Source organism: Chiloscyllium plagiosum, unplaced genomic scaffold, assembly GCF_037043375.1.
Source record: "Chiloscyllium plagiosum isolate Xiang-an unplaced genomic scaffold, Cpla_swu_hap1 HiC_scaffold_2, whole genome shotgun sequence".
Classification (NCBI taxonomy): Eukaryota; Metazoa; Chordata; class Chondrichthyes; order Orectolobiformes; family Hemiscylliidae; genus Chiloscyllium; species Chiloscyllium plagiosum.
The window spans coordinates 163,846,359-163,868,718 of NW_028270140.1; the positions used below are offsets into that span (position 1 = coordinate 163,846,359).

At 43.5% G+C, this 22,360-nt stretch overlaps 1 protein-coding gene across 4 annotated transcripts in view; it reads right to left on the reverse strand.

The window, feature by feature from the left end:
- The window catches only part of LOC122556264 (nipped-B-like protein), a 547,720-nt gene that overhangs the window by 276,520 nt on the left and 248,840 nt on the right, over nt 1–22,360 (reverse strand). For all 4 annotated transcript variants that reach the window (XM_043702901.2, XM_043702895.2, XM_043702914.2 and 1 more), the window contains 2 exons: nt 7,201–7,304; nt 4,877–4,963 (listed from right to left, as the gene is read on the reverse strand). In XM_043702901.2, coding sequence (XP_043558836.2) covers nt 4,877–4,963; nt 7,201–7,304 — 191 coding nt within the window. The remainder of the gene's footprint in view (nt 1–4,876; nt 4,964–7,200; nt 7,305–22,360) is intronic.

Below are 22,360 nucleotides of genomic sequence, written 5' to 3' on the forward strand. Positions count from 1 at the left end.
ATTGAGGAGATCGGCCAGAGGGGCTCCCTGCACTGCCTGACAGTTCCCTTTCCATCCCCTGACTGTAACCCATCTGCCTCTTTCTTGTACCTGAGGTAGTTACTATCTCCTTGCAACTCCTCTCAATAACCCTCTCTGTCTCCCAGATGATCCGAAGTTCATCCAGCTCCAGTTCTCTAACACATTTTCGAGGAGCTGGAGTTGGGCGCAATTCCCACAGATGAAGTCAGCAAGGACACAAATGGTGACCCTTACCTCCCACATTCTACAGGAGGAACATTCAACTGCTATAACCACCATTCCCACTGTTCTAATTTCCCAAAGAGACTGTATAAAAAATTACCTTACTAACCCAGCACACAGAACCTTTTGCTTTGGGTTAGGAGGAGGAGGAGGATGGGTGGGAGACACTAAGTTAGTGTTTCGGGTTATGCAACCACCCAAATATATTACTTCATCAATCCATGTAACATTTTATAAATGCCTACTTTGGAAATAGAACCAGTCTGTCTCAAAATTGGGATACAGACAGACTAACCACAGAGCTTCAATACATTGTCTGAGCTGAGATATTTTAAAATAAAATCTTAAGTTATCTTGAAAATGTGACTTAATATGTAAATCCCAGAATTACTTTTAATGAACCGAAACCTGCAAACCATTCTAAAAGATGAAAGAACTCTATAGCCCTTCCTTCAACTATCAACTTGGGTCACATCCTCAAAGATCTCTCTTAAGTTGGTATGGCACGATCTCCCCCGCACAAAACTATATTGCCTATCACTGATAAGCCCATTCTTTTCCAAATATAAATAGATTTTATCCCTCAGTACCTTCTCCAGCAACTTTCCCACCACCGATGTCAGGCTCATGGTCTGTAGTTACCTGGAATATCCCTACTACCATTCTTGTACTGGGAGACAACATGACCAACCCTCCAGACCTTCGGCATCTCCCCTATGTTTAACTGTCCTATCACTTTTCACCCTGAAAAAACTTTGACGTTGACTGACAAAACTGAAAAGACTAGATCATCATACTTAGCCGTTCAAGTGTTAGATGTGATGATAAAACTGCATTTCTCCTGTGCAAACACATCTCAACTTTGAACATATAGGTGCACAATCCTTTATCCGAAGTGCTCGGGACCAGCTGGTTTTTGGAAGTCAGAGTTTTTTGAATTTCAGAATAAGTAACAGTTTGGTGGTGAAACTTTTAAAAAATCTTACTAGAGGAGCAGAGTCACTCAGTAAAATGGGAGAGAATTGGCAACGCAACATTAACTGTTTCTTCTCCACAGATGCTGGCTAACCTGTTAAGTTTCTCCAGCACCTTCTGCTTTTATTTTAGGAACACGAGCATCCATGTATACTTTGATTAGGGCAAAAAAGTTAGTAAGTGAAATCTCCCCTTGGCAGAGTCATATCTAAAAGACCATATAAGACATAGGAGCATCAAGTCCATCAAGCATTAGACCATCAAGTCTGCTCCGCTATTCAATCACGGCTAATAGATTTTTCAACCCCATTCTCCCACTTCCTCCCCATAACTCTTGATCCTCATGACAATCAAGAACCTATCTATCTCGGTCTTAAATATATTCAGTGATCTGGCCTCCCCAGCTCTTCTGTGCCACTAATTCCATAGATTCACCATACTCTGGCCGAGGAGGTTTCTCCTCATCTCGGTTCTAAAAAGCATTCCTTTCACTCTAAGGCTGTGTGCTTGGGTAATAGTCTCTCCTACCAATGGAAACATCTTGCCAACATCCATTATGTCCAGGCCATTCAGTATTCTGTATGTTTCAACTTATGCACCTTCAGGCTATTCAGTTTTTCTAGCACCTTCTCCTTGGTGTTGGCCCCATTATTACTCAGCTCTGCTGACTCACACTCAAATTTTTGGGATATCACTCATATCTTCCACCATCAAGACTGACGCAAAGTAATTATTCAGTTCCTCAGCCATTTTCTTGTTCCCCACTGTGATCTCTCCAGCATCATTTTCCAGTGGCCCAAAGTCCACTTTTTGCCTCTTTTGCCCTTTATGTATCTAAAGGGACTCTTACAGCCTTCCTTTACATTACTGGTTAGCTTTCCCTCATATTTAAATTTTTTTGTTGCCCTCTGGTGTTTGCAAGCTTCCCAATCCTCTGCTTTCCCACTGCCCTTCGCCACATTATATGCTTTCTCTTTTGTTCTTATGCGATCCCTCACTTCCCTAGTCAGCCATGGTTGCCGCCTCCTCCTCCCTGTACTGTGCTTCTTTTTCCTTGGGATGGACCTCTGCTGTCTCTCTGAAGTTACTCCCAAAAACTCCTGCCATTGCTGTTCCACTGTCTTTCCTGCAAGGCTCCTCTCCCAGTCAATTCTACCCAGCTCCATCATGCCTTTGCAGTTGCCTTTATTCAGCTGTAATACCATTTTTCTATCTTTTCCCTCTTAAATAGCACAGTAACTTCAACCATGGGATGTTCACTGACCTCCAAGGGTTTCTTCACTTTTAGCTTCCTTATCAAGTCTACCTCATTGCACAACATTAAATCCAGTATTGTCTGTTCCATTGTGGGAGAAAGTGAGGACTGCAGATGATGGAGATCAGAGTCGAGTGCGTGGTGCTGAAAAGGCACAGCTGCTCAGGCAGCATCTGAGGAGGAGAATCGACGTTTCAGGCATAAGCCCTTCATCAGGAATGAGGCTTGTGGGCTTGGGGGGGGGGGGGGGGGGAAAGCTGAGAAATAAATGGGGGGGGGGGGGCTGGGGGAAAGATAGCTAAGAGAGTGTGATAGGTAGATGAAGATGGTGGTAATGGTGACCGGTCAGAGAGGAGGGTGGAGCGAATAAGGTGGGGAAAAAAGATGGACACTTCAAGAGGGTGGAGCTGAGGTGGAAGGTTGGATCTGGGATAAGGTGGGTGGGGGTGGTGGGAATGAAGAAACTGGTAAAATCCACACCAATCCCACATGGTTGGAGGGTCCCAAGATGGAAGATGAGGCATTCTGCCTTCAGGCGGCAGGAGGTAAGGGTTTGGCAATGGAGGCAGCCCAGGACTGCATGTCAATGGGGGGTGGGAGTTAAAGTATTTGGCCACGAGGCAGTGGGGTTGCTTAATGCATGTGCCCTGGAGATGTTCTCTGAAGCATTCCACAAGTAGGCATCCTGTCTCCCCAAAACGTAGAGGAGACCACCTCAGGAGCAATGAATACAGTAAATGATGTGTGTGGAAGTGTAGATAAATCTCTGACTGATGTGGAAGACTCTTTTGGGGCCTTGGACGAAGGGGAGGGGGGAGGTGTGGGCACAGGTTTTACAATTCTTGCCACGGGAGGGGAAAGTGCCAGGAGGTGAAGGTGGGTCGGTAGTGATGGGGCGGGGGGGAGTAGACATGACAAAAGAGTCACGGAGGGAATGGTCTTTCTGGAATGCAGGTAGAGGTGCGGAAGGAAATATATCACTGGTGGTGGGGCCTGTTTGTAGGTGGCAGAAATGGCAGAGGATGGAGGAGTTGCGGTTGGAGGAGTGGGGTTCGAGGGCAGAGGTGCAGAAAGTGGATGAGATGCACTGGAATACATCAACCACCAGATGGGAGGGGAAATTGCAGTCTTTGAAGTAGACTTTCCAGGGCAAACAGCCCCAGCTTATTCACTCTCTCCAAAAGCTCAAATCTTCCAATCCTGGCAACGTCCTTGTAAATCTTTTCTGAACCCTTTCAAGCTTCACAACATCATCCCAATAGGAGGGAGACCAGAATTTCACACAATATTCCAAAAGTGGCCTAATCAATGTCCTGTATAGCTGCAACATGACCTCCCAACTCCTATACTCAATGCTCTGACCAATAAAGAAAAGCAAACCAAATGCCTTCTTCACTATCCTATTACCTGAGACTCCACTTTCAAGGAACTATGAACCTGCACTCCAAGGTCTCTTTAGAGAAACTGAGGATTGCAGATGTTGGAGATCAGAATCGAGTGTGTGTATCAGGGAATTTTGTAGGAAGACACTCGCAGTAAAAAAAACCATAGAAGAAAACCCAGGGAGAAGACAGCAAATCAGGAGGTCGGAAGCTAACAGCAGATTCAGAAGACCAGAAGGAATACAGCAGAAGAGACTGTATGGGCTTTGAGAGGTTATGTTAATTAAATGTTTATTAAAGTCTGACTCAAGATTGGGATAGAGACAGAGTCTAACTTTAAACCTTTAATGCAGAGTCTGACTGGAGATGTTACCTTTTTAAATAAAATCCTAAGTTATAAGTCCATAAGACATGAATGTGACTTGAAAGTAGTTCTGGGATTTATATATTAATGAATCAAAACCTGCAATCCATTCTAAAAGATGAAAGACTTAACAGCAATCTAGGTTTGATCAGTATATCAATATAACCTGCATGACATTATGATCTTGTGCTATAATTGTGTGTGTCAAGATCCTGACCCACTAGCTACCTGACGAAGGAGCAGTGCTCCGAAAGCTAGTATTTTCGAATAAGCCTGTTGGACTATAACCTGGTGTTGAGAGATTTTTAACCTTGTCCACCCCAGTCCAACATTGGCACTTCCTCAACATCATTAATAATTGTGTTATTGTAGCAGTATTTTCATAGACTTGGGGGTCAGATACTGATTAATTAAGATAAAGGGGGATCGGGTTTGTTAAGAGTTTTTGTTTAGTGTTCACTCTTATGCATTAGAAAAATAAATTGTTACTTTTTCTTTAAATAGTGGAAATCACTCTCACACTTTTTGCAGATTATGAGGCAAAGTGAGCTTTTCTGGGATGTTAGTTTTAATTAGCAGAGGGGTTCGATCTCCACATCGTAACCATTATCTTATAAAAGAATTTATTAAGATGCATACACGTGCTTTAAAACTCACATGGTTGAACAAAGTGGAAAGCTTGGCCCCATCCTGTATGTTCTTTTCCAAGATACTTAACACTTTCACCATCTTGTCCGTTGGAAGCTGTCAATAAGGAAGAAAGTGTGAAATGTCTAAGAGCAACATTTTGGTAGAAATATGACTCCAATAGCAGCTACAAATAATGAACAGAGAAAGTAAATGATCAGATTATTATCTGGCATACAAATGGTCACCTGTGAACCACATTTGCCTTCATACAGCAATTTCTGAGGACAGTGGTGTTTAAAAAAACTGGCATCTAGTGATGTAATTTACATCCCTTGCCCACACCCACTACATCACATAAGAAATGATAGCATAAAAGTTTCGGGTATACTGAAAACCCCCACTGTTGGACCAGACGAGTGCTCGGGCATGAGCCACCAAGCTAATGCCAGATTCAAAGTTGGGCCACTCGGTGCGCATCAGTTATGGCCAATTCAGAGTTTCCATAGAATTGGTTTCAAATATCCTTCACCTAGCAACAACATTCCACGAAGAATCAATGTGTGCATTAAGTATAACTAGAACTTTTCTTCATTGAACAAGAATTGGAAACATTCCTGACACATGCTTTTACTACTGTGTAGCACTTCTGTAGTGCTGAACAGTGGTCCAAATGAAGGAGACATCTTTAGAATATAAACACTACCACAGATTTGGCAGCCTCTATCCACATGCATACTTGGATACGTATATCTCAACAAGTATATCCTTCAGCTGGACTGTCAACCCACTATCTGATTTACAGAAGTGAAATTCGTTGGGAATACATATTTATACTTCAAGACATGTGAAAATTGAGGAATACAGAATGGTTTTAAAGTATTCTGCATTAAAAGGGGTATTATCAAGGATGGAGGTCAACAGTTTGATCTGAGCCACCTGCTGGAGAAAACAGCTAACCAATAATGAGGCTTATTGCTTGAATTACGAGAAAACATGGTTCTGAAAACATGGGAGCCTCTTTCCTAATGGTTGCCTAGCAACCCTGACTAAACAGAATTGTGCTTTACAGTGGCAAGTAAATTAAACACCATAAAAGCTGTAAACCTCTCTCCTAAAATTCTCAATAACAAATTCCTGGGAATGTGACAAGAGTTTCTAAATGCTGTATTTTTTTTAAAAATTCACTCCTGGGATGTAGGCATAGTTTGCTGGGTCAGATATTATTGCCCATGCCTAGCTGTTTGCTTGAACCACTGCAGTCCATCTGCTGTTAGCTAGATGGATAATATCAGAGTCAGGCTGGTGAGTGGTTTAGAGGGGAACTTGCAAGTGGTGGTGCTCTCATGCTTCCAGACGAAAGTAGTCATGGGTTTGGAAAGTGAGGTCTAAGGATCTTTGGTAAATTGCTACAGTGCATCTTATAGGTAGTACACACTGCTTTTACTAAGTATGGTGGTGGGAAGAGTGGATATTTATGACATGGTGCCAATCAAGCAGGCTGTTTTAAGCTGGATGGTGGCAAGATTACCGAGAGTTGTTCGAGCTGCACCCATCCAGGCAAGTGGAGGGTATTCCATCACATTCCAGTCTTGCGCCGTGTAGCTTTGGGAAGTTATATTGCAAATTAATTGCTGCAGTATGCATAGCCTCTGACCGAGTTTTGTAACCCATGTATTTATATGGTGAGTCCAGCTGAGTTTCTGGTCAATGGTAACCCATAGGATGTTGACAGTGGGGATTCAGTAATGATAAAGTCACCAAATGTCAAGGGGCAGTGTTCAATTGTCTCTTACTGGAGATGGCCATTGCCTGCCATTGCGTGTAGTGAAAGGAGTTGAATGTTACTTAGTTCGACTGCTTTGTAAAAACTGAAAAGAATGTGACATTTTTCAACAACATGAATCCAGGTTATGTTAAATCAGCACTGGACACCTCCCATCAGTCTTCTGCAGTCAGTGATTCAGTTTAGTCGGCAGGAAACCCAGCAGTTATGAAAAGCCATCGGTTAACCCTGATCGACCCTTGGTGAACCAGGGGAGTATATTGTTTTCATGTTATGCGTGTTTGAGATTAAGGGGAATAGCTTTAATTCCATATGTTAGCTTAGATGTTAACCAATGTTGGCCACTTGCTTTAAAAATAAGTTGTGTTTTTAATTAACAGGTTATTTTAAATTTATCAAAGAAAATCTAATCCCAGACAATAGGACAAGAGAGACACAATTGGCCATTTTGAAAACTGAATCAACATATTTACACATGTTGCAACTGGGGGATTGATCATCAGCGCATCTCTTCCATCACAGTTGTCTCCAACCTTTCCTTCCAAGGCATTTAGAATATGGTACATACCCGGTCCATGATGCCCATAGCTTTGATCTTGGCAGATTCACTGCTTAATTCATTGAGCTGTTGTTTGCCTAATAACAACTCTTGAGGTAACTCATCATCTTCACCTAAGGAAAGAATGGCAATCATATTGACAAAAAGCAACTGTCAATTATACTTGCAATATCCTAAACCAATTTCCATAAAAGTGTCTTGGCCACATACCACTCTTTAACTGATTCTTATTCAGCTTGTAACTGTGGCTCTTGATACAGCAAGCTTGTGATGCAAGTTGGTTCATAAAAGTCTAGGACAGGACTTCCTTAACACTATTCTCTCAGTACCTGAGAGCTTCAGTTTTCTCTTTTATGACCAATTTCATCTAGCTTCTACCCCAGCTCAATATATTCTCCATATCTGCTTTCCCCCCAGCTATTTTAATTTAGTATTCTCCAGTTCCCAGCGAAGTCTCTACCCCAACTAAGTTAGTCAGATCAGTTGGTACCAATGCACCAGAGGTCACAAACAACGTCAAAACTAACAGTCCCTTCTCACTAATCCATTCAACCTCTCAATAATAAGTAAAACATCAATAACAAGGAAAGTAATGGAATTAAAGAGTGTCAAAACCCCAGATCCTGGCAGCTTCTATCTGAAGGTGTTAATGAAATTAAGTTAGCACATTGTAGCTGCCCTAATTATAATCTTTCAGAGTTCCCGAGATATAGGAGTCATCCACTGTTGGGCCAGAAAATTGCACATTATTCCACTTAAGGGCGGAAGAGAAAAGCCAGAGAATCACAGATTAGTTAGCCCAACATCTTTGACGGGGAAATTGCTGCCATCTATAGTCAAGGATAGAGTAACTGAACACCTCAAAACTTTCAGTTAATCAGGGAGACTCAGCAGGGATTTATGACAGGTAAGTCATGCCTGAATGTTTTTTGAAAGAGGTAACTAAGGTCATGGACAGGGGAATGTCTGTGGGTGTTGTTGATAAGGACTTCCAGAAGTCATTTGATAAAGTCCCACTTAAGAGACTACGAACTGAAGTAGTTGCCAATGGATTAGAGGACAAATCACTGTTATGTTTTGGAAATTGATTGAGTGGCAAGTGACAAAGTAGGGATAATGGGTAGTTACTCAAATTTCAGGATGTGACGAGTGGTGCCCCAAAAGGATCTGTGCTAGAGCCTCAATTATTCACCTTATTTATTAACAACTTAAATAATGGCATAGAAAGGCATATATTCAAATCTGTTGATGACAAAGTTAGATGGCATTATGGAAAATGGAGATGATAGCATAAAATTACAAAGGGTCACTGACTGACTAGGTAAATGGGCAAAATTGCAGCAGCTGGAGTTCAACATAAGTAAGAGGCTGTCCATTTTGGACCAAAACAAAACATAGAATAGGGTAACTTCTAGTTAATATGAAGTTAACAGAGAATGCCCAAAGAGACTTGGAGGTTCTGGTACATCGATCTTTAAAATGCCATAAACAGGTACAGAAAATAATCAAGGCAGCTAATGAAATGCTGGCCTTTAGATCTAGAGGACTGGAATATAAGGTCATAGAAGTTATGCTGCAGCTGTATAAAACTCTGGTACCCAATTTGGGAGTAGTGAGCTGATTTAGACTCCACACCTTAGGAAGGATGTATCAGCTTTGGAGGGAATACAGTGCAAGTTTTCAAGAAAGATACCTAGGCTTCAGAGATTAAGTTATGAGGAGAGATTATACAAATTAGGCCTGTTTTCTCTAGAATTTCATAGGTTAAGGGATGATCTGATTGAAGTCTTCAAGATATTAACAGGAAAGGGTTGTTGTCAGCAATTACTCGCGACCAAGTACGAATGTCCACCTTGGAAATTCTGTGTCCCCGGTCATCAGTTCTGCAGGCCCTTGTGTGGCTGACAAGAACAATCCTGGAGTCGCATCTCTGACCACGTATTTGGCAAGTGTTTCTGGGAGGTAAAAGTGGTGTTTGCCTTGATATTGTTGCCATTCCTTTCTCTGGTTCAATTTTCCATACTTCCTTTTGAAGAATTGTACCCCTCCAAGTCATATTCTTCTGATCTAGGGTCTGCCAGGCATTGACATCTATATTGCATTTCTTAAGGGAAGCCTTCAGAGAGTGTTTTAAATACTTTTAGGATTAGATTTTTTAGATTCCCTACAGTGTGGAAACAATCCCTTTGGCCCAACAAGTCCACACCGACCCTCCAAAGAGGAGTCCACCCAGACCCATTCCCCTACATTCACCCCTGACTAATGCACCCAACACTGGGCAATTTAGCATGGCCAATTCACCTAACCTGCACATCTTTGGACTGTGGGAGGAAATCGGAGCACCCGGAGGAAACCCACACAGACAGTTGCCAGAGGCGGGAATTGAGCCGGGTCCCTGGCACTGTGAGGCAGCAGTGCTAACCATTGAGCCACCGTGCTGCCCTCCTCTCATTCAGGTGGCTTCCTGGAGCTCAGTGAAGATATTTGATTTGACAGTTGAAACTCAAGCATCTTAAGCACATGGCTGGCACAGGGGGAGTTGTGTTTTGGATGATCATTGCCTAGATCATGGTACTGTTGGCTGCTTTAGAGAGGTTGGTGTTAGGAAGCCTATCCTCCCAGCTGATGTGAAGAATTCAAACAGCACTGAGTTAAGTACCATGAGGCTGCATTTATATGGAGCCATATAGAGCTATTGCAATTGGTGAGGTTTTAAGCTCGCATGGCAGGGGAATTGGGACTAAAGTATAGGCTTAGATGGGACAGATTCAGATCAGGAAAAGGAAGGTAGAACATTAGTTATGTAGCCAGTGACTCGGAAAGACAAAGAAATAAGGAGTAAAAAGCATCCAAAGGAAATTAACAGGGTTGAGATGTTGAAAGGCAGGTGAACTAAGGGGGCACAGACAGATACACAGCAACATGATGTTATTGCTGTAATGGAAACCTGGTTAAAGGAGGGGCAAATACGCATCTCAATATCCCTGGATACAGAGTTTTCAGGCAGGATTATGTGGGTGACAAACTAAAAAGAGGGGATGTCACAGCATTGGTTAAAATATCAATTACAGTTATGAGAACAATGATATTAAATGGGTGAACAAATGATGCTTTATCAGTTGAGTTGAGGAATAAAAAGTGACAGTCAAACTACTAAACAAAAATGACAGATTCTCAAATAGCAGAGGGAGATTTAAAGATAAGTTTCTTCCTGCAAAATAAGAGGGCACTAATAGTAGGAAGCTGAATCACCCAATATTAACTAGTTTTCAAACAATATAAGGGGCATTGAGGGTGAAAAATTCATGCACTGTATTCAGGAAATTAAAAAAAAGTGACAAAATGAAGTGACAGTGGGTGACCATATCGGGGATGTTGACAACAGTTCGGTTAGATGTAGTATCATTATGGAAAAGGTCAGAGATAAATCAGGAGGAAAAGTTTTAAACTGAGAGTGGAGAGAGAGAGAAGATAAATTTTCCAAATCTGAGAAGTCATTTGGCTCAGCTGGACTGGGCAGGACTGCTAAAGGATAAACCAGTGAGAGGCACTAAAAAGTGAGATACTTGGGGCACAAAGCAGACATATCATATCCAAAAATAAGAATGGTACTGCCAACTCTAGAGCCCCATAGTTGTCCAAGAAAACACAGGAAGATTAAACAGAAGAAGAAGAAAGCTTACAATACTCTCAAAAAACCCAACACTGCAGATAGCTTAGAGTATATAAAGTACAGGGATCAAGTAAAAAAGAAATAAGGTAATCAAAAAAAGGGTATGAAAAATTATTCCTGATGAAGGGCTTTTGCCCGAAACGTCGATTTCGAAGCTCCTTGGATGCTGCCTGAACTGCTGTGCTCTTCCAGCATCACTAATCCAGAATATGAAAAATTATTTACAGGTAAGATAAAGGAAAACCCAAACACGTTTCACGAACATAGAAAAAGCAAAAGTATAGTTAAGGAAAATATGGGATTGATCAGAGATTAAGAGGAGAACTTGTGCGAGGATGCAGAAGAAATGGGAAGAAATTTAAATTAATTTTTTGTCACAATGGAAAGGGATGATGTGGATATAGTAATCCAGGAGAAGCATTGTAAAATAGTAGACAAAATAACTATAACAAGAAAGTATGTGTGATAGGAGTAAGAATACTTGAAATTGGACAAGTCGTCATGGCTGGATTGATTGTTCCCTAGGACGTTGAAGAGAGTCAGGAGAAAATGCTCTGAGGATTTTTTTCCAATCTTCACTAGAGATAGGTGAGGTGAGGCACAGAAGAATGCAAATTTGGTTCAAAAGTAGTCCAAATGAAATGCCAATTATTGGCCTGTTAGTTCTACTTTGTGGTGGGCAAATTGTTAATATAAATAGTCAGAAATTGGATAAACCCAAAAGCATGGACTACTCAGCGACAGTCAGCACTGGCTTCATCAAGGGAAGGTCATGGCTTACAGATTTGATTTGATTGAGCTCTTTGAGGAAGTGACAAGGAGGATCAATGAGGGCAGTGCAGTGAATGTTGTCTTTTAGTAAGGCATTTGACAACATTCCACATGGCAGATTAGTCAAAAAGTAAATATCCATGGGATGTAGGTCAATGCATTGAAATGGATCCAAAGTTAGCTTACTAACAGGAAACAAAGGGTAATGACTGATAGCTGCCCTTGTGAATGGAAAGTTGTTTCAAGTGGTATTCTGCAGGGTTCAGTGTGGTTTTATGCAATTAATGATTTGGATTTGAATGTGCAGGGTACAGTTAGGAAACGTGCAGACAACACAAAAATTAGTCATGTAGTGGATAGTAAAGAAATAGTTTTAAGCTCCAAAATAATACGGATGGATTGGTGGAATGAGCAGCTAAGTCAGAGATGAAGCTGACTTTGATAAAAATGAAGTAATGCATTCAGGGAGGTCAAACGATAAGGGGTACATGAAGTGTGCAAGTGTCCCTAAAAGTAGAAGGAAATAAGGTTGTAAAGACGACATATGGAATGCTGTCGCATTGGCATGGGTATAGAATGCAAAAAGGATATTATGGTAAAACTGTACAAAATGCTGGAAATCCTTGCAATAGAGTGCTGTGGGGGTAGGGTACAAGTATATTTCAGACTGAAATGGATCGTTTCTTGATCAGTTAGGGGATTCAATGCGCACGTGAGGATTTTTGAATCAAGCCTGAATGACAGAGGAGGCTCAAGGGGCCGATGGCCTACGCCTCTTCCGATATTCCAATCTCAAAGAACAGTATAGCACATTAACAGGCTTTTCAGCTCACCTTTCAGTGTGGGCTTGAGCATCAACACGTGACACCTTTCTAAACTAAAAATCTTTTGCCTCTATGCAGTCTGTATCCCTCTCTTCCCTGCCTATTCAAGCATTTGTCAAGTTGCCTCTTAAATGTTTCTATGTACTTGTCTCTACCCATCCTCTGGCAGTGCATTACAGGCACATACCACCCTCTCCTGTGTAATAAACTGGCCTCTCACATCTGCCCCAAACTTTCCCCCTTTGACCTCATGTACCCTAGCAATTGACACTCCTATCCTGGGAAAAACATTCAGACTCTCTGTTCTAGCTATGCCTCAATTTTGTAAGGCTGTCTCAGGTCACCCCCTCAGCCTCTGGTGTTCAAGTGAAAATAAACCAAGTTTTTCCAATCTGTCCTCTTAGCCAACACTCTCCAAACCAGCAGTATCCTAGCAATCCTTTTCTGTACCCCTTCCAAAGCCTCCACATCCTTCTGGTCATAGGGCGACCAGAACTACATGAAATATGCCAAATGTGGCCTCACTAAAGTTCCGTACAACTGCCACACAACTTGTTAATTTTCATATTCTGTGCTGCAACCAATGACGGTAAGCATACCATATGTCTTCTTAACCACCTTATCCACTTGCATTGCTACTTTCAAGGAACTGTGGATCTCATCATATGGTACTCAACAACCCCAACTTGTTCTTACAGGTATGACTTTGTAATGTTAAAGATTGAATGGGAATCTGTCTCTGGACATTGATATAATATTAAAGAGTTAGACTGCACTGAATGAACATTCTGGAAGTGGGTGGGGACGATATTCATGAAAGAATGCGAATCACCCACACCCCAATTAGAGAGTCGTTTGCTACTATTCCCCTGCTATTATCAAATTAAACTATCATTGAATCTTTTCCATTCAGAAATGCTTTCATTAATCATTCCCTGAAACTAGGTATGTAACAGTGATTCCCTAAGACAGTGCAGCTGAGTCAGGAGATCGCCTGAGTAACGATTCCCCAGGGTTGGAGTATTTACATTATCTTCACAGGTGATCTCATCCTACCTGAGGTAACGTAACTGAGTGACTGGAGGTTGCCTTGAGTGGCATGTCCAGATTAGAATGGTGCTGGAAAAGCACAGGTCAGGCAGCATCTGAACAGCAGGAAAATTGATGTTTTGGGCAAAAGCCCTTTTCAAATGAAGGGCTTTTGCCCAAAACGACGATTTTCCTGCTCCTCAGATGCTGCCTGACCTGCTGTTTTTCCAGCACCACTCTAACCTGGACTCTGATCTCCAGCATCTGCAGTATGCACTTTCACCTTGAATGCTATGTGACTGTGGAAGTGACCAGAGTATCTGAAAACATGGCCAACTGACCTGTATAAAGGGGATGGAATTTCTTTGTTCAGGGCCTCACTTTTACTCCACCTTTGAGGAAGGTCAAAGGGGGTCACCTAGCTTGTACAAGCTTTAATAAACTTTGCTTGCAGAAGTTGGTGTGTGCAAATTGCATCTCGTGTGCAAAACCTCGGGAAAAGAACTAAACAATTGGTTTCTAAAGATCCCAGTTGAAACTTTATTGCTGGAACAGCACAGCAGGTCAGGCAGCATCCAGGGAACAGGAGATTCGACGTTTCGGGCACAGGCCCTTCTTCAGGAATCACCCACACCCTGAAGAAGGGTGTGGGTGATTCCTGAAGAAGGGCCTGTGCCCGAAACGTGGAATCTCCTGTTCCCTGGATGCTGCCTGACCTGCTGTGCTGTTCCAGCAATAAAGTTTCAACTTTGATCTCCAGCATCTGCAGACCTCACTTTCTCCTTCTAAAGATCCCAGACCTACTTTGCTCAAGTGTCAATTACCAAATACTTACTTTTCTCCCCTCAGTCAAAATCACCTATTATGTTACCAGTCACCTCAAAGCTACCCAAAATATGTCCTTAAACAAATCTGACCCATTCATACTACTCTCCTCTCTGAAGGCAAAAAACTGCTGGATTTCTTAAATATTGTGAAGCTGCCTCTGCTGCCACACTGCACCTTGCACCCACCCCATCATCACAGGTTAATGATTTAACATAGCACCCTTTTTGTAGTTTTGAAGTCATCTTCATCTTTAAGCTCAACTTCACTGAAAACTACCTCTTATCTGTTAATTCACTGATAAACTAGTAACATTGGACTCCCATCCTACCTGATCTCAAAATATTCTTCTTTCATCTATTTTAGATTACTTACTTTTTTTTAAGATTACTTAGTGTGGAAGCAGGCCCTTCAGTCCAACAAGTCCACACCGACCCTCCAAAGAGCAACCCACCCAGACCCATTCCCCTACATTTACCCCTTCACCTAACACTATGGGCAATTTAGCATGGCCAATTCACCTGACCAGCACATCTTTGTGGTTGTGGGAGGAAACCCACGCAGACACGGGAAGAATGTGCAAACTCCACACAAAGTTGCCTGAGACGGGAATTGAACCCAGGTCTCTGGCGCTGTGAGGCAGCAATGCTAACTACTGTGCCAACATGCCGCCCACCTATTTCTCTTGGCTATATTGCTTTCTCGCTTTTATATTCACCCATCTCTTAGACTTTGAATGGGTCAGATTTGTTTAAGGACATATTTTGGGTAGCTTTGAGGTGACTGGTAACATAATAGGTGATTTTGACTGAGGGGAGAAAAGTAAGTATTTGGTAATTGACACTTGAGCAAAGTAGGTCTGGGATCTTTAGAAGGAGAAAGTGAGGTCTGCAGATGCTGGAGATCAAAGTTGAAACTTTATTGCTGGAACAGCACAGCAGGTCAGGCAGCATCCAGGGAACAGGAGATTCCACGTTTCGGGCACAGGCCCTTCTTCAGGAATCAAACCCTTCCTATTCGAATACTCATCCAGATGTCTTTTAAATGTTGCAATTGTACCAGCCTCCATCACATCCTCTGGCAACTCCATACACATATCACCCTCTGCGTGAAAAAGTTGCCCCTTAGGTCTCTTTTATATCTTTCCCTTCACACCTTAAACCTATGCCCTCGATTTCTGGACCCTCCCCCATCCCAGGGAACAGACTTTGTCTATTTATCTTATCCATGCCCCTCATAATTTTATAAACCTCTTATAAAGGTTACCCCTCAGCCTCTGATGCACCAGGGGAAACAGCCCCAGCCTGTTCAACCTCTCCCTGTAGCTCAAATCCTCCAACCCTGGCAACATCCTTGTAAACCTTTTCTGAACCCTTTCAAGTTTCACAACATCCTTCTGATAGGAAAGTGACCAGAATTGCACACAATATTCCAACAGTGGCCTAACCAATGCCCTATACAGGTGCAACCTGACCTCAATACTCTGACTGATAAACGAAAGTATACCAAACGCCTTCTTCACTAACCTAACTATCTGCGACTCCACGTTCAAGGAGCTATGAACCTACACTCCAAGGTCCTTTTGTTCAGCAACACTCCCTAGGACCTTACCATTAAGTGTATGAGTCCTGTTAAGATTTTGCTCCATTTTGCCAGAGCGGCGAGGAGAGGAGGAGTAGTGAAGAGAGGGCTGCCGGGAAGGGTGCGGTTTCCTGCATTAAAAGGGACTTCCCTTGGGAGTCGGGCCTCCATTTGCCGAGAGGTGCGAGGGAGGAGTGAAGGACTTCTGGGAAGCCATATTTGTGTGGTTGCGTTACCTGAAACACTACTTGGGTAGTGTCTCCCACCCATCCTTCTCCTCTAACCAAAATAAAAAGGACCTGTGCGCCAGATTGGTAAGGTAACGAGTTTGCTTTTATTCCTTATTTTTTCAACGGTCTCTTTTGGAATTTAGAATAGTGGGAATGGAGACCAGGGCAGTTGAATGCTCCTCCTGCAGAATGTGGAAGGTAAGGGTCACCACGAGTGTACCTGCTGACTACATCTGCAGGAAGTGCATCCAACTCCAGCTCCTCAGAAACCACGTTAGGGGACTGAGCTGGAGGAACTTTGGATCATTCGGGAGGTAGAGGAGGTTATTGAGAGGAGTTACAGGGAAGTAGTCATTCCTAAGGTACAAGAAAAAGGCAAATGGGTTATAGTCAGGGGACGGAAAGTGAACCGGCAAGCAGTGCAGAGATCCCCTGTGGCCATTCGCCTCAACAATAAGTATACCGTTTTGGATACTGTTTTGGGGGGGGGGGAACATACCTGGGAAAGCAGTGGGGTACAGGGCTCTGGCACAAAGTCTGTCCCTGCAGCTCAGAATGGAAAGGGTAAGAGGAGCAGAGCAGTAGACATTGGGGACTCCATTGTTAGGGGGACAGATAGGAGGTTCTGTGGGGACGAGACGGACTCACGATTGGTGTGGTTGCCTCCCGGGTGCCAGGGTCCGTGATGTCTCTGATCATGTTTCTGGAATCCTTAAGGGGGAGGGAGAGGGGAAGGGGGAGGGAGAGGGGGAGCAGCCTCAAGTCGTGGTCCACATAGGCACCAACGACGTAGGTAGGAAGAGAGATGGAGATTTAAGGCAGAAATTCAGGGAGCTAGGATGGAAGCTTAGAGCTAGGACAAACAGAGTTGTTGTGCCCGTGCCACGTGCTGGTGAGGCGAGGAATAGGGAGAGCGAGGAGTTAAACACGTGGCTACAGGGATGGTGCAGGATGGAGGGTTTTGGATTCTTGGATAATTGGGGCTCTTTCTGGGGTAGGTGGGACCTCTACAAGCAGGATGGTCTTCATCTGAACCAGAGGGGTACCAATATCCTGGAGGGGAAAATTCGCTAAGGCTATTGGGGTGAGTTTAAACTAATCCAGCAGGGGAATGGGAACCAAAAGTGTAGTTCGAGGATAGAAAAGGTTGAGAGTAGGGAGATCCAAAATCAAGTTTCAGGGATGCAAGATGGCACAAGCAAGAAATTGGTTTGAAGTGTGTCTACTTCAACGCCAGGAGCATCTGGAATAAGATGGGTGAATTTGCAGCATGGGTTGGTACCTGGGACTTCGATGTTGTGACCATTTCGGTTAGAGCAGGGAGAGGAATGGTTGTTGCAGGTTCCAGGATTTAGATGTTTCAGTAAGAACAGAGAAGATGGTAAACAAGGGGGAGGTGTGGCATTGTTGGTCAAGGACAGTGTTACAGGTGCAGAAAGGATGTTTGGGGACTCATCAATTGAGGTTGTATGGGTTGAAGTTAGAAACAGGAAAGGAGAGGTCACCCTGTTGGGAGTTTTCCATAGGCCCCCGAATAGTTCCAGAGATGGAGAGGAAGGATAGCAAAGATGATTCTCGACAGGAGTGAGAGAGACAGGGTAGTTGTCATGGGGGACTTCAACTTTCCAAATATTGACTGGGATCACTATAGTACGAGTTCTATAGATGGGTCAGTTTTTGTCCAGTGTGCGCAGGAGGGCTTCCTGACACAGTATATAGACAGGCCAACAAGGGGCGAAGCCACATTAGATTTGGTACTGGGTAATGAGCCCGGCCAGCTGTTAGACTTGGAAGTAGGTGAGCACTTTGGTGATAGCGATCACAATTCTGTTATGTTTACTTTAGTGATAGAAAGGGATAGGTGTATACCACTGGGCATGAGTTACAGCTGGGGGAAAGGCAATTATGATGCAATTAGGCAAGATTTAGGAAGCATAGGATGGGGAAGGAAACTGCAGGGGATGGGCACATTAGAAATGTGGAGCTTATTCAAGGAAAAGCTACTGTGCTTCCTAGACAAGTATGTCAGGCAGGGAGAAAGCTTTAGAGCGCGGAAGCCGTGGTTTATGAAGGAAGTGGAATCTCTGGTCAAGAGGAGGAAGAAGGCTTATGTTACGATGAGATGTGAAAGCTCAGTTAAGGCGCTTGAGGGTTACAAGGTAGCCAGGAAAGACCTAAAGAGAGAGCTCAGAAGAGCCAGGAGGAGACATGAGAAGCTGTTGACGGATAGGATCAGGGTTAACCCTAAGGCTTTCTATAGGTATTTAAGGAATAAAAGAATTACAAGAATAAAATTAGGGTCAATCAAGGATAGCAGTGGGAAGTTGTGTGTGGAGTCAGAGGAGATAGGGGAAGCACTAAATGAATATTTTCAACAGTGTTCACTCTAGAAAATGACAATATTGTCGAGGAGATTACGGAGATACAGGCTACTAGACTTCCTTGTGAACCTCAATCACATCTAGAGGTATTAGAAATCCTGCAGAGTGTGAAAATAGATAAGTCCCCTAGGCCGGACGGGATTTATCCCAGGATACTCTGGGAAGCCAGGGAGGAGATTGCCGAGCCTTTGGCATTGATCTTTAAATCATCATTGTCTACAGGAATAGTGCCAAAAGACTGGAGGATAGCAAATGTGCTTCCCCTGTTCAAGAAGGGGAGTAGAGACAAGTTGAAACTTTATTGCTGGAACAGCACAGCAGGTCAGGCAGCATCCAGGGAACAGGAGATTCGACGTTTCGGGCACAGGCCCTTCTTCATTAATGAAGAAGGGCCTGTGCCCGAAACGTCGAATCTCCTGTTCCCTGGATGCTGCCTGACCTGCTGTGCTGTTCCAGCAATAAAGTTTCAACTTTGATCTCCAGCATCTGCAGACCTCACTTTCTCCTCCGAGTAGAGACAATCCTGGTAATTATAGATCAGTGAGCCTTACTTCAGTTGTTGGTAAAGTGTTGGAAAAGGTTATAAGAGATAGGATTTATAATCATCTAGAAAAGAATAATTTGATTAGGAACAGTCAGCACGTTTTGTGAAGGGTAGGTCGTGCCTCACAAACCTTCTTGAGTTCTTTGAGAAGGTGACCAAACAGGTAGATGAGTATAAACCGGTTGGTGTGGTGTATATGGATTTCAGCAAGGCTTTCGATAAGGTTCCCCACAGTAGGCTATTGTGCAAAATGCGCAGGAATGGGATTGTGGGAGATATAGCATTTGGATCAGTAATTGGCTTGCTGAAAGAAGACAGAGGGTGGTGGTTGATGGGAAATGTTCATCCTGGAGTCCAGTTACTAGTGGTGTACCGCAAGGGTTTGTGTTGGGTCCACTGCTGTTTGTCATTTTTTATAAACGACCTGGATGAGGACATAGAAGGGTGGGTTAGTAAATTTGCAGACGACACTAAGGTCGGTGGAGTTGTGGATAGTGACGAAGGATGTTGTAGGTTACAAAGAGACATAGATAAGCTGCAGAGCTGGGCTGAGAGGTGGCAAATGGAGTTTAATGCGGACAAGTGTGAGGTGATTCACCTTGGTCGGAGTAACCGGAATGCAAAGTACTGGGCTAATGGTAAGATTCTTGGTAGTGTAGATGAGCAGAGAGATCTCGGTGTCCAGGTACACAGATCCTTGAAAGTTGCCACCCAGGTTGACAGGGTTGTTAAGAAGAGCACAGCAGTTCAGACAGCATCTGAGGAGCAGCAAAATCGATGTTTCAGGCAAAGGCGCTTCATCAGCAATATTTTGCTGCTCTTCAGATGCTGCCTGAACTGCTGTGCTCTTCTAGCACCACTAATCCAAAATCTGGTTTCCAGCATCTGCAGTCATTGTTTTTACCAGGGTTGTTAAGAAGGCATAGAGTGTTTTAGCTTTTATTAATAGAGGAATCAAGTTCCAGAACCATGAGGTTATGCTACAGCTGTACAAAACTCTGGTGCGGCCACATCTGGAATATGACGTACAGTTCTGGTCACCGCATTATAAGGAGGATGTGGAAGCTTTGGAAAGGGTGCAGAGGAGATTTACGAGGATGTTGCCTGGTATGGAGGGAAAGTCTTAGCAAGGAAAGGCTGAGGGACTTGAGGCTGTTTTCGTTAGAGAGAAGAAGGTTGAGAGGTGACTTAATAGAGACATATAAGATAATCAATCAGAGGGTTGGATAGGGTGGACAGGGACAGCCTTTTTCCCAAGTATGGTGATGGCGAGCAAGAGGGGGCATAGCTTTAAATTGAGGGGTGATAGATATAGGACAGATGTCAGAGGTAGTTTCTTTACTCAGAGAGTAGTAAGGGTATGGAATGCTTTGCCTGCAATGGTAGTAGATTCGCCAACTTTAAGTACATTGAAGTCGTCATTAGACAAGTACACGGAATAGTGTAGGTTAGATGGGTTTCAGATTGGTATGACAGGTCGGTGTAACATCGAGGGCCGAAGGGCCTATACTGCGTTGTAATGTTCTATGTTCTATTTGCTTTCCCAAAATGCAGCACTTCACATTTACCTAAATTAAACTCTATCTGCCACTTCTCAGCCCATTGGCCGATCTGATCAAGATCCCATTGTACTCCGAGGTAACAAAGAACAAAAAATACGTACAGCCCAGGAACAGGCCCTTTGGCCCTCCAAGCCTGAGCCGATCCAAATCCACTGTCTGAACCTGTCGTCCAATTCCTAAGCATCTGTATCCCTCTGCTCCCCACCTACTCCTGAATATGTCCAGACGCATCTTAAATGAATCTACCATGCCTGCCTCGACTGGCAACACGTTCCAGGCACTGACCACCCTCGATGTAAAGTACTTGCCGCATGCGTCCCCCTTAAACTTTTCATCTCTCATCTTGAAAGCGTGACCTCTCATTACTGAATCCCTCACCCTGGAGAGAAGCTTATCTCTACCTACCCTGTCTATACCCTTCATGATTTTGTGGACTTCAATCAGGTTTCCCCTCAATCTCCTTTTTTCTAACGAAAACAAATCTAACCTACTCAACCTCTTCTCATTGCTAGTCGTCCCTTTATCTGCGAACATCTGCCCCCAATCAGCTTTTGAAAGTTCTTGCCTAATAACGTCAAATTGGCCTTTCTCCAATTTAGAACTTCAACTTTTAGATCTGGTCTATCCTTTTCCATCACTATTTCAAAACTAAGAGAATTATGGTCGCTGGCCCTAAAGTGCTCCCCCACTGACGCCTTAGTCAACTGCCCTGCCTTATTTCCCAAGAATAGATCAAGTTTTGCACCTTCTCTAGTAGGTACATCCACATACTGAATCAGAAAATTTTCTTGTACACACTTAAGAAATTCCTCTCCATTTAAACCCTTAACACTATGGCAGTACCAGTCTATGTTTGGAAAGTTAAAATTCCCAACCATAACCACCTTATTATTCTTACAGGTAACTAAGATCTCTTTACAAAATTTGTTTCTCAATTTCCCTCTGACTATTAGGGGCGGCACGGTGGCACTTGGGGCGGCACGGTGGCACAGTGGTTAGCACTGCTGCCTCACAGCGCCAGAGACCCGGGTTCAATTCCCGCCTCAGGCGACTGACTGTGTGGAGTTTGCACATTCTCCCCGTGTCTGCGTGGGTTTCCTCCGGGTGCTCCGGTTTCCTCCCACAGTCCAAAGATGTGCAGGGTCAGGTGAATTGGCCATACTAAATTGCTCGTAGTGTTAGGTAAGGGGTAAATGTAGGGGTATGGGTGGGTTTCGCTTCGGCGGGTCGGTGTGGACTTGTTGGGCCGAAGGGCCTGTTTCCACACTGTAATCTAATCTAATCTAATCTAATTAGGGGGTATATAATACAATCCCAATAAGGTGATCATCCCTTCCTTATTTCTCAGTTCAACCCAAATAACTTCCCCGGATATTTTTCTGGGAATATCCTCCCTCCGTACAGCTGTAATGCTGTCCCTTATCAAAATGCCATTCTCCTCCTCTCTTGCCTCCCTATCTGTCTTTCCTATAGCATCTGTATCGTGGAACATTAAGCTGCCAGTCCTGTCTATCCCTGAGCCACGTTTCTGTAATTGCTATGATATCACAGTCCCATGTTCCTAACCATGCCCTGAGTTCATCTACCTTCCTGTTAGGCCCCTTGCATTGAAATAAATGCAGTTTAATTTAATCAGTCCTTCCTTGTTCTTTGCTTTGTCCCTGCCTGACCCGATTGTTTGATTGTTCCTGAAGAAGGGCTTATGCCCGAAACATCAATTCTCCTTCTCCTTTGATGCTGCCCGACCTG